The sequence below is a fragment of the Propithecus coquereli genome, unplaced genomic scaffold (assembly GCF_000956105.1).
Source record: "Propithecus coquereli isolate 6110/MARCELLA unplaced genomic scaffold, Pcoq_1.0 Scaffold545, whole genome shotgun sequence".
In the NCBI taxonomy this organism is placed as follows: Eukaryota; Metazoa; Chordata; class Mammalia; order Primates; family Indriidae; genus Propithecus; species Propithecus coquereli.
This window is the reverse complement of record NW_012151341.1, coordinates 1146326-1159719: the sequence shown is the minus strand read 5'-3', so window position 1 is coordinate 1159719 and position 13394 is coordinate 1146326. Positions and strand designations below refer to the sequence as shown.

Below are 13394 nucleotides of genomic sequence, written 5' to 3'. Positions count from 1 at the left end.
TGTCTAATATTCAGCTTTTGTCAAGTATCTTAATAATGTACTACATAGCATCGTTTCCACTAGTCCAGGATCCAGAATCACACAAACTGCATTTAGCTGTCATTAAACATGGAATGGCTACATAATATCCCATCTGTTGATAGTCTATACTTTTATTTAACCAATATCTTGTTAAAAGACATTTAGTTTTTGTCCTTCTGCGTTGTTACTATTACAAACAATGCTGGGGTAAGCATCTTTGAATAGAAATCTTTGTGTGTATATCTTATTATTTCTTTACGATGATTTACTATGTATCATTCAGAATCTAGCAGGAAAACAGAGAGCATGGTAGTTATTTTAACAGAAAGAATTTAATATAGGGAATTGGTTAAACAGATTTGGAAGTTGGTAAAAACGAAAAGGGAGCTCTGACATAAGAAGAGATAGTAAATGCATGGAATAACGACCTCTCTAGGGCCAGAATGAAAGAGATTATATTATTAGAAACTAGACATTTAGAGGCCCCTTGCTGAGCTGAGATGGTTTGTTCATAAAGAGGAAAGAGGAATGTTCATTAAAAAGACATTCTGAGAAAGAAGAGGAAATGCCTGGCATTCTTTCTCCATCTCCCTTTCCACTTAAAACAAACAAGTAACTCTTATGTGCTTCAGCAAAATAATCCAAATAAATACATAAAAAGTACAAGAATCTTGCACCATAAACACTGAAGCCCACCAAAATTCTGTAGAGATTTGGAAAGCAGTTTAAAAAGTACATGTGACATAAAAACTGAGCTTTGTAGTGGCCATAATTATGCTGAGCAAGAGAAAAACAAAGTATTGGCAGAATTAGACAAAAAACCAAACAAAACAAAAGCAGGGAATCAAATTATACTTAAACATTCCTCAATTTTAAAAGTCCCAATTCAAGTCAATTTGAAATTTAAGTTAACAGGGCTTGGCTGGCTGATTTAAAGAAACATAGTTTTATTTATGCTTGAGGATGTATGATTCGTAGAGTATGACATCTACCAATGCCTATCTTAGAAAGTAAAAGCAAAGAAATTGAAACACACAGAAAGAACCAGGCCAACACAGGGCCTTAATAGCCAGTTCACTAAGATGATGAGGTTTTAAATCTCGCTGAAGTCCTAATATATTTTACATAACTTGACATCACGAAGTACAAAAAATTGATTGAAAAATTTACTTTAGCAGACTTGCTGACTACTTCCACCAAATAATTAACTGTCAAGTGGCTAAATAAAGAAAGGTGCAAAGCCAACTAACTTTACTATCTAAATGGCACCAAATAACTCAAAACCGGATGGACATAGATGTACAGAACATCTGAAAGCTAAGTTTGCTATTTTCTGTGAAACTCCAACAGCCCCACAAGTGGCATTAACTCTATAGTAAACCATCCTCTGGGTCAGCAGGAAGCTCATTATAGGCTGACAGGCCAGGAGACAAGCACTTTTCAGAGTGCTACAGTAGTAATTTCCTGTGTGAAAAGCTCACTGCTGTTCCTGCATTCCTCAGGGTGCATTTCTTCTCATCTCAGAGGATGTTGCTCTTCCACAGGAAGAGGAAGGAACCAGTTGTTACTGGATGTGTGGGCTGAGAGCTGTCGGGCATTTTCAGCATGCCTCACACTCAGCTTCAGCTGTGGGAACCCGGGATGCAACTTAGATTTCCAGGCCTGGGACGGTGATATTACTGCAGCAGGCAGAAGTCACCGTTTAGAAATACAGTATCTCAGGAAGTGGGAAGGCAGAAATAATACCTGGAACTTCAACACTTACAGTTCTCAGAAATGTGCTGATTTTCTGAAGGAAATTCTTAGAAGCATTTTCTCTGTTGGGTTCCCAAATAGCATGTTTTATAAAATCTTAGAGTTTCCTTCTTTTTTTTTACACTTTTCTATATGAATAGAAAAGTATAAGTCCTAAATCACTTTTGTCAACAGGAAAAAAGGACCAGTTTCACTGCATAAAGTATTATTTAACTTGGACTATTTTAAAAATTTTTAATTAGTATAAAATTTTTGGTAAATTCATTAATTTTTCTTTCCCTATGGCTTTCAAACTTAAAAGGAAAGAAACTCAAATTAATAAATTTTTCAGTCTATCTTAACAGTTAGGATTTAATGATTATCATGATTTTTATTAAAAAGTATATTTTATTTGGAGAAAAGAAAAGAAGCCTCTGACCCACACTGTTAATCTCTTCTTACAGTAATACTATCTTACTAAACATTATAGCTATCCAGATCCGCACAATTTTTTTAAAAGGTCAGCCATCACATTCACAACTGTTTGTAGTTTTTATAACATATGGGTCATGATGTACTTCAAAAGCAAGGATCCAACTAATTTGGAAATAGTCTCTTTCCCATTTCTAATATTTTCTCTCCTACCTCTATTTTACAGATTATATCTTAAAAAATGTAAATGCACTTTCTATTTCTAAATGGCAAAAAATCTGTGAAAATGTATTTTTTTCATTTACTTTTGTTAGTTATCATATATGTTCTATTTTTAAAATGTCTTGACAATTTAATTACCTTACTCCTTTCAATTTCAAAAGGAAATGTTTTAAAATCATTTCTCAAACCTTGTTAAGTATTCCTCTTTTATTCCTATTAAGCATCTTAGAGTGTAATATTTAACATGTTGAGATAAAAAATTATTGCATCTCACTTGACGTATTTACTATCGTTTGAAGAGAAGATTAAAAGCCTCTTAATAAAAAGAGGATAAATTGAGGAATGCACAAGCTAGGGAGTCCACAGACCAGAATCCTATAAATGCCTAAATCTGTTTCCTTTCAAACCCTTAGAGCAGGGCATAATAAAGATACTGCAGGGCCTTTGAACCAATGCTCAATGATGCCATACAGATGTCTGTTTCCTAAAGCTTAGAAAGCAGCCACAAAGTTAGAAACACACCTAGTTTCAGAAGTCATATGCACTAAACTTCCAAATCAAATGCCACCATATAAACTGTTGCAAAGTTTAAAAACTTTAAATTCATATGACCACTTTATACTTTCAAAGTTATAAATTTTAGTTTTGAGATATTTAGGTTTGCATACACTGTGTTCTTTTAGTCTTTCCAAATCTTTGCTTACATAAGCAGTTAGGAACTGAAATAACTCCGAACTAGTTACGCAATGTTGTCTAGTAACCAGGATGAACTGTTGCCACAACATTCATGGAAATATTCTCTCTGTATCTGCAACTTTACTCTGTGTGTCCACTTATTTTGTCAAAAACATTAATATTTTTCAAGCAGCATATACCATATGACGATCTCCACAAAAGTGTGTAAAGTTTTTCTTCTTAAAAATAAGCTGATGCAAAAAAAACCTTTCAAATAAGAAACCAATGCACTTTGCTGAAAAATGCAAATCCAAATGACATTTAGGAAGGGAGGAGTGCGCTTCCTAAAGTCCCAGAAATGGCAAAGTATCTCTTGCACTGACTCAGCCGATCACTTTCCTGATCCTCAAACAGAAGACAGGAAAACCACGATTCATTTTCTCTCAGCGGCTCCTCTGCCAAAGCGAAGCAGAGCCAGGAGATGCTCTCAGCTATCCTGAGATTACTCAGGGCTACACCTTACTGTCCCTAGGGAAAGGAGACAGGGAATCCCACAGTTGACATTCAATCTGTCAGGAAATCCTCTTGGCTCTGCCTTCAAAATATATCCAGAATCTGATCGCTTATCACTACCCTCCTTAGCTACCGCCCTGGGTCAAGTCAGTATTGCCTCCTGTCTGATTATTTCATTAGCTTCTTAATTAGTCTCCCTACCCGCCCCCTGCCCACAACCACCCCCAGACAATTCTCATGCAGCAGCCAGAGTGAACCTGTTAAGACGTAAGTCAAATCATGTCCCTCCTCTGCTGGAAACCCTCCAGTGGCTCCCATGTCACTCACGATCCGGCCTCCTATCACTGCTCCCACTATCCTGGAATGCCCTTCCCAGATATTCACATGACTTACTCCCTTCATTCCTTCAGTTCTTCACTCAAATACCACCTGTTATGTGACTCTTGTCCTGGCCATATCATCTAAAATTGCAGCCCTCTTCCTATCTGCCGTCAGTGCTTTTATTCACCTTTGCATCCACTATACTATATAGTTTATTGTTTTTAATCTGTGAATTACCTGTCTCTCCAACTAGAATGTAGAATGTAGGGTTCTCTGAAGCAGGTATTTTTGTTTTGTTCACTTTCTCTAAAGCCAAGAATGGTGAGTGGCACAGAATAGTTAAATATTTACTGAGAGACACATATGTATGTGAGAGGCAGATGTGGATTCTACCACATTTACCATCCATTGAGTTAGGCAATGTAAAGACTCAAAACTAGACTGATGCACTTTTTATTACCATGGTACCCATTTTCATATTCTTCTGAGGCATGTATTTATACCTTGCTTTCCCTACCTGGAATGCCCCCATCAAAACACTTCCCATCTCTGGTTAGGTCAAGAACTAGTCAAAGGTTTTTCTTCTAGAGAAATCTTCTAGTTTCCTCCAGCCTATTAATTTGTTCTGAATATATCCATTAACAATATTTCATTGACAGTCATGTATACTTGGCATCTAGTGTATTGAAACTGACACTTATTTCTTATTCAATTATTTCTATCTGGCTAAGCTGTATGTTTCTTGGGGTCAGGCAGCCAGCTTGACACCCCCATCAGCATCTCATGTAATGCCTTCATGTAGTATGTCTTTAACTATTTTGACTGATTTTTTTCTATAATGTAAATTGCAAGTTCTCAGTTTATTACAAACAACTAATTTGACTTGAAATACTGTCTTTACATTCATATTCTGCATAGTTGCCAGGGTGAAGATGGGAACACTGTGTCAGTTCTCTGAGAAGAGTCCAGTATTTGGACAATCAAGGGAACAATAGCAAGATTACCAAGTTCATTTTGTTCATTTGTAGTACAAACAATAATAAAATTAATACATCAAAATTTAAGAATATAATTTACCTAAAGATAAAAAATTTTAATAATCCTACAGTATTTAAAAAATTTTATTTATAGTTAGTTAAAAAAAACACACAACCTCTTTATATTAGGATTCAGAAGAGAAATTCCTGTCTTGCTTGCCTTTTTTTAGGGGGAGGGTGGCGGAGGGAGTCTGGAATACCCCATGTGGCCACATCACATGGCAATGCTAAAGCTAAATGCCCTAGTACAATTTTAATGACAGAACCCTGGTCTAGTTCTAACTAAACAAATGAAAATATTAAAAGACTCAAATAGAATTTTAAACTAAATAATCTTTAGAAAATTAGTCTATAATAAGTGAATTAATTTAATCAGAATAAAGATTCAGGAATTTGAGATCAACATTTTTAAACTATGTCCATATGACAGCCAGTATATCCCTTTACAGAAACTTTTTTTTTTTAACACAATAAAGCTTTAAAAATGCAGATGGAGGTAACAGCATATTTTTATCCCCAAATATTGTATCATATTTCCTCTCTGGCATTAGAGACACAAGTGTAAGCCACAAAGATACCAACTGTTACACTGTATGCCATAATTTCTTCTCTGTAGTAAGACGACATCAGAGCATACATACCAGTACATGTGGGCCTACAAATCATCCTGAATGTAATTAAATCAAGTGAAAGTGGGAATAGAAGCTGTTTCTTACACCATAACAAACCTGCTTTTATTTTACTAAGAAATTTGAAAAATTAAAGTTTAGAGTAATCTTTCTATGTCCTATCTTCATAAAATGAATTTCTATGGAAACTTCCTTCAGGTCTACAAAAACAACCAAACCAACCCCCAAAAGAAACAGTAACCACAATAGCAAACACAAAAACTACCTTTTAACACTGCTTTCTTTGACTTCCAATATTTCTCTGGATTTTAAAATTCCAATCACATGCAAAGTGCACACCAAAAATATTTAATGCAATTGTGTTTCATGCCAAAGCAGAAATAAATTTACTTTATAATTATGTCTGATTTGTTGTGCAGAAGCAAAGAGAGAAACAGTCAATGCAGAGAGGAGACTATTGATTCAGAATTACTTACTTCTACATTAATGAGAAAGCAAACAGCTAAAAAAGTAATTTCATTTTAGTTCTCTAATCAATTATCCATCATTGAACCAAAATAAAGACGTATACATCAAAAATTTAAAGGAAAGCTTTTTAGGGATATTCTTTTTAAAAATCTAAATGCTTTATGAGTATCTGTATCTTCAGAATGCATAAGTAAAATAAAGTCTTTACGTCTGCCTGGAGTCAAGCAACTACTTTACAGATTGATGGAGAATCTGTCTAGATAGGGCTTCATTAGCATAATTCCAATCCAATTTATAGCAAACAAGATTTTGTTTTCCTGTGTTTTCTTATTTGCTTATTTTATTTTCATGTAGCATCAAGTACACAACTCAAAGTAACAGTGAGTCTTTCTTTTAATGCTTATATATTGGATGAAACCATGTGAAGTCACCAATATTAGATTGTTTTTACCTACAAAATGACAATTTCATATAATTAAACCTCATATTATCTCTTATCTGGATAATAATTTTACTCTTCTATTTTATTATACCGTTTGGTAGCACAACCGTTAAGTGCCACATTTGTTACGCAGAATTGTCCTCTCAAACTCCTACATACACCATATTCCCTGAGTTAGAGTCCTGTAATGTGGACTAGTTGACTTTGGCACCTCTGGATTACCACAGAGGGACAGATACCCGGTTGTCTATGTCTGTATGACAGCCAGTATATGCTAGGTGGCAGTGATGCCCACCTCCACAGTATTGTTTGTTGAGACTGTGAATTCTTCAGGTCAGGAGACTTTGCAAAGCCTGGCAAGGAGAGAGTGAGTCTCAAAAGGGACCAAAGATTTTGATAATCTGCGATATTTTCTAGGTCAGGAATACTGAATTTTAAGAGTATCTCACAGGGAGGCAAGACATCTTACGAACCACCTGTATTTTGCTCCCTCTTACTATAGGGAGAAAAACCTAACTCACCAGAATTTGTAAGTTTCAACAACATGCATTTGGAGTAATTCATTGAATATAAATGTACTGATCACCTACTATAAAACAAGCACTGTGGCAAGTTTTAGATGTCTAGTTAATTTTTAATTCCATAAATAAGTTATTAATGCAGAAATGCTGATAGGGTTATTTTATAAACATGAACATTGTAAGAGACAACACCACAGAGAAGCTTGAAGTCCTAGTTGTTACCAGTGATTCCCTGAATTCCCTTTGACAATCAGCCCCTTGGTTACTCTCAGTTGGATTCTGTCACTGAAACTTCTTGTGAGAGATCTAGAAGTCTTCTCTGCTGTGGGATTAAAGCTGAAAGGACCCTTGAATAATTAGAGTGCTTTCTGGTATAGGACAGACTCAAAATGGACTAGTCCTCTGCAGAATTCCTCTACAACGAATACTATTGGAGAGTTTGTAATGTCATATGTCATACGTAATGTCATATGTTTTTTGTTTTCTTCTTTGCCGCTATTAAAAATTTAACCAAAATATTCAACTAAACTGACACTCTAACAGCCGTGTCGTCAAAGACTAGGCTGTTCTTCTCGTTTGTTCTTACAACTAGTTTTGCACTGACTAGCAGAATCAACTGTGTCAAAGATGTGCCTTGAAAAGATAAAGCAGATTTCTAAACTGAAAAGCTAAAACTCCAATCTTTGAAGACTTTGAATACATTAAATAAATGCATTAATTCTAAAAAATAAATTTTATAAACAAAATTGCAAGTATTAGAAATACTTTTGAATTTCTGGAGCATCCATCAAAAAAGATTAACAAAGGGAAGTGACTGCTTTTCCTATAGCTTCTAAAGAGACTAGAAGTTAAGTTTAGCACCTCTGAAGGACAAACAACACGTTAGGGAATCTGCCCTGTGATGGCATGTGAAATGTCACCTGGGTGGCATCTTAATAGATGAAGAGTATGGATTAGATTGAGCTGAGGGTCCTTAAAATTGGTGCTGCTCCCCCTTGTGGCTACTCAGATACATTGTAAATATGACTTGTAGAAGGTTCTTTCTGGTCTAAAATGTTGGGTTACTTAAGCCCACATTTTATCCCCTCTCCGATACTTTTTAAGGAAAATGGATTGTGCCAAATAACTAAACACCACTTAAATGTCAAAAAACAAAAAACTTACTGTGGTAGAAGCAAAAGAAAAGATATCCACAACAGGGGGAGTAGAGCTCTGCAAATCGATTACCTCAAGCTTTGGATTAATCTGTGTGTATACATAAAAAAAGTTAATATGAGATTTTTATACCATGAGAAACCAAATGCTATTTGTAAAAACCTAGAGGGTATTTCTTAATATATTCTAAAATTAAAATATATTGGCATATTCATGAATATGGAGGCAAAAATTTTTAGTAAAATATTAGCGTAACCAATCCTATCAATGTAAAAGAGAAGATCATTATGACAAAGTTGAATTTATCCCAGAAAGAAAAGACTGTTTTCACTTTAAAAAATCAATGAAATTTATCTACCAGGGAATACTAAAAATAAAATAAAATGACCCACCTTAAAAGACGCAGAAAAAAATCCTAGTCAGTTCAGTAAGACAAGAAAAGGAAATAAGAGATGTTAAGATGTAAGAATTAGAAAGAAATAAATTGTCATTCATATATAATTATCTATGAAGAAATCCCAAAAGAATATATTGCTAAATAATTAGAACTAATAAGAAAGCTTAATAAGATTTCTAAACCCAAAATCAATTTGCAAGATCAATTGCATTTCTAGCATACAATTAGAAAATGTAAATTGTAGGCCTGGCACAGTGGCTCATTCCTGTAATCCTAGCACTCTGGGAGGCAGAGGCAAGAGGATCGCCTGAGCTCAGGAGTTCAAGGCCAGACTGAGCAAGAGCGAGACCCCGTTTTTACAAAAAATAGAAAAATTAGCTGGGTGTAGTGGCATGTGCCAGTAGTCCCAAGCTACTCGGGAGGCTGAGGCAGGAGGATCACTAGAGTCCAAGAGTTTGAGGTTGCAGTGAGCTACAAGGATGCCATTGTACTGGACTATAGCTGGGGTGACAGAGCGAGACTCTGTCTCCAAAAAAAAAAAAGGGTAAATTTTAAAGATACCATTTATAATACTTCAAGATTTTTTTAAAATACATCAGAAAAAAACATACAAAGATGTATAAGACCTTATAAAAAAAGAATAAAACATGTTATTAAAGAAAGCTCAAATAAATAGAAAGCTATATAATAAAGAGCTCAGAAGCAGCGTGCTGTACATATGGAAAATAAATATAAGAGAAAAATGGCACCACAAATCAGCAGAGGAAGGATGATTTCTAACTGAAAAAACTTTCAATTTGTAATTGAAAAACTCACTATATGGATTCCTGCCTAATACTACATACGAAGGTGGGCATTTATAAAGCTAAATGTTATATTAAAACTCTAAAGTTAAGAAGTAAATGCATAAGAATATCTTTGTAAACAGAGGCTGAAAAAATTATCTTACACAAAAATGGCAAAAGCAAAATCTTAAGGCAAAACAATACAACCCCCCCAAAACCGATGTATCTGATTATACCAAAATTCAGGATTTCTGTTTAATAATGGTCATCACAAAGTTAACAATGAGATAACAGAAGAGGAGGAGATATTATGATGTTGAAAATGGAAAAAGGACAAATATCTAAAATATATAAGATAAACCTACAAACCAATGTGAAAAGGACAGCAACACAGGAAAAAAATTATAGAAGTGAAAACCTAACAATCAGCATATAAAAAGATATTCAGAAACATTAGTAATGAGAAAAGTAGAAATTAAAGCAAACTACCACTTAATACCTATTAGATTGCAAAAACTAGAAAGTTCAATAATGCCAACATTGTTTATAGTAGCATTTTTTGTAATGGCCAAAAAAGTTGGAAATACCCCAAATGTCTGTCAACAATTAAAGAGATTCTGGGAATTACTACTGTGATAAATTCATTAGAATACTACATAGCAGTGGGAACAAATACAATACAACTATGTGTAACAACATATGAATATATGAATTCAGAATTCATATTATAAATCTCAGATTTTAACTTTAAATGAAAAAGAAGGCTGGGCGAGATGGCTCATTCTTGTAATCTCAGCACAGCACTTTGGGAGGATTGCCTGAGGCCAGGAGTTCAAGACCAGTCTGAGTAATATAGTGAGACCTAGTCTCTACAAAAAATACAAAAACTAGCTGGGTGCGGTGGTGTGCACCTGTAGTCCCAGCTACTTGGGAGGCTAGGAGGGAGGACTGCTTGAGCCCAGGAGTTCAAGGTTGAGTGAGCTATGATCACACCACTGCACTCTAGCCTAGGTGACAGAGCAAGACCCTGTCTCTAAAAAGTAAAAAAATGAAAAAATGGAAAAGCAAGTTATAAAAAAATATTCAATGATACCATTTATATGAAGTTCAAAACCATTTAAAACTAAACAATATTTAATTGTAGATTCAAACATACATACTAAAATTACAAAGGAAAGCAAGAGAATGATTACTTAGAATGGTGACGATCTTTGAGGGAGGTTATTTCAGAATTTAAAACAATCAAAAAAAATTCAAACGTAATGAATATAAAAGAAGTAAACAAAGGGCAACAAGGATAACAGAACTTTATCATCAGATGAACAGTACCAACAAAAAGTGTACTGAAGAACCTCAAAGAAGAAACTGTTGACTAAGCACTTAGTGAGAAAGGCTTCCTATGGAGGAAACGCAGCTTTAAGAAAAGGTCTAGAAAATAAAAGCAAAACAGACCAACAGAGATGAGTTAAACAGCATTCTTCAGGATAACAGCAGAATACTGACACAATACTTTTACGTAGGAGTAGAAAGAAGAGACAATTAGAGAGGTTGGCAAGGGACAAATAGTGAAGGGTGAAGGAATTTGGGAAGGGACAGAAGTTGGAGGCTGAAATGTGCTTTAGAAAGAATAATCTGACAGAGACATGCAGATTATCAAGAATAAATTAGGGATGGCAGTGAGGACACTACTGCGATATAGACCAGGACTGCAGCGATGAGGGCTGAGCCAGTGATGAGAGGAGTGCAATGGTTTTAAAAGCACTTATGCTTGATGGGTATAGCTGTAGCTTTAGAAATAGTAGGAACATTTTATAACTATCCAGCCAATGTGTTAGAGGAGGCAGTGCACATACCCAGTAATTGCCATGTTAAAGTAAAGAAGGGATAAACCTGTGCAAGGTGACAATGAGCTATTGGCTCAGCTAGCCAAAAACCTTTGTTTCTTTCTGGCTGTTCCATACAGCAGAACAGCCTCCTCCTGGTAGCTCTGAGTCTGGAGTTGAGACAAAGATAAGAAAACTGAGGGTGATTCATTTTCCTTTTAATCTTAGGCTTGCTGTCCAAAGAGACTGCTTGCAGACGTTTTATTCTCTTTTATCTACTGCCACCTAGTGTAGCTAGGAAATTGTTTACCTATGAAAATACAATCTGGTTTCACCATCTGAAATTGGAACTACTCAAAAAATTTAAATCACATGGAAAGAATCAGCACTTCTCATGAAAAATTCTTGACCCTCTACGAGGTGGAAAATTCTTGATGTAACTAATGGCGTTTTACTGCATTGTGGCACAATTTGCTGCCACATAGATTAAACAGAGCCAGAAATCCTTACCAAGTAAATGCTTGCAGTCCTTTCCACAAAGAAAATATGCTGAGGGGGTTGACACAGTTAAATTCTTTGCTGGCCAACCTCCAGAAATACTAACAGGACCTTCCAGCTCCCATCTTTATTAAAGGGAAGAACCCTTTAATAATTAGAGTCGCCTTGAAATGGAGTGGGCTGCCTCATGAGAGGCTGAGTTCTCCATGGCTGAACAAGGGTATATAATTGGGATTCATGAATGAGGAAAAGGTTAGCCTGTATGACTTCAAAGGTACGATACCACATCACACTCTGAGGTTCTGTGTGTCCATGATACTGAGGAGGCCATGAACATAAACACCTCTACTAACAAACTTCATATGCCTTCACTAGACTACAGGCTTCTGAAGGGCAAGGAGTGTGCCCATCTTGTTCAGTGCTGCATATTCTAAAGCTAGTATAACACCCAGCACACAGATACTTTAATATCTGTTAACAGGATAAAATTTAATTTTGATTATATTGAAGCATTACATCAAAGAGGTTAGAAATACAGAATGGAATCAGAGTTGAAATTTTAGTGCTGCCATTTACTAGCTTTAATATTTAACTAACATACACTTCAGTGTCTCATGGGGATAAAAATGTTACTTCTTAGAGATTTTCGGAACATTAAATTACTTAATTTGTGTAAAGCACTTATAACAGTGTTGTATATGTGTTAAATATTATTATCACTATTATTATTACCATGTAATCTCTGAAGAACATTTATTGAGGTCTAAAACATTATAAACATATACCATAGCTAGAATTAAAATATAAAGTAGGTAGGCAAGTGGTCATTTTTTAAAAATCATAAATGATGATATTTTTAACTTTATTAGAAGATTGAGATTAAAAACCCAGTCTCAGACTTGAAGACTTAAACTGATCACTTGTAGTTTTCAACAATAAATCATGATGGTCAGACTATCATGAAAATACTATTATATAAATATTTGGTTAAGTTAAAGGACATTTTCCATCCTGCTAAATAACACAGAATTTCTATATGCAATTTGTAGATTAAGGTAATCTCAAATGGTCATAATAAAATTGAAAGCCATCAGAACAATTATTTGATTAATAAATTCTTCTTAACTAATTATAATCCCTTCTTATAATATTCTGCAATTCTCTTTGAATAAATATTTTGATGCCTTACTGTCACCAAGATCTATCATCATCCCTTAGAATGGTTCTACTGTCTTTGCATCAAAATATGCAAAAGAGGAGGGGACTGCTCAGGAGAAAAGTGTCCTGCACACACATTAAATTTCCCCTTCAAGAAGGAAAGTTTGGTTTTGTCTGGAAGCAGGAAAGTGCAATTCAGGTCATGACAGTCTGAAGAAGATAAAGTCAGCATGAACTAGTGATATACCATAGCACAATGTGGGCAGGGTTAAGATACCTTGTGTAGAAATTAGGCTTCTTTCCCACCGCCCCCCCCCCAAAAAAAAAGAAAGAAAAAGGCATTGTTCTCATGTCTCTAATTAAGATGGAGTGCCTAGGCCAGGAGCGCTACAAATGATCTGTAGTTAGACTGGTAGAAAGAACACAGCACCTCTTGTATACTCCTGGATAGAGTTGGAACGCATTCTACTAAGTGAGGTATCCCAAGAATGGAAAGACAAACACCACATGTACTCACCATTGAATTGGTATTAACTGATCAACACATAAGTGCACATATAAGA

The 13394-nt window shown here is 35.2% G+C and overlaps 1 protein-coding gene across 1 annotated transcript in view; it reads right to left on the bottom strand.

Annotated features, from left to right (window-relative positions):
* The window catches only part of POC1B (POC1 centriolar protein B), a 97998-nt gene that overhangs the window by 28013 nt on the left and 56591 nt on the right, over positions 1–13394 (bottom strand). Inside the window, exon 10 of the mRNA XM_012657559.1 lies at positions 8180–8260. Coding sequence (XP_012513013.1) covers positions 8180–8260 — 81 coding nt within the window. The remainder of the gene's footprint in view (positions 1–8179; positions 8261–13394) is intronic.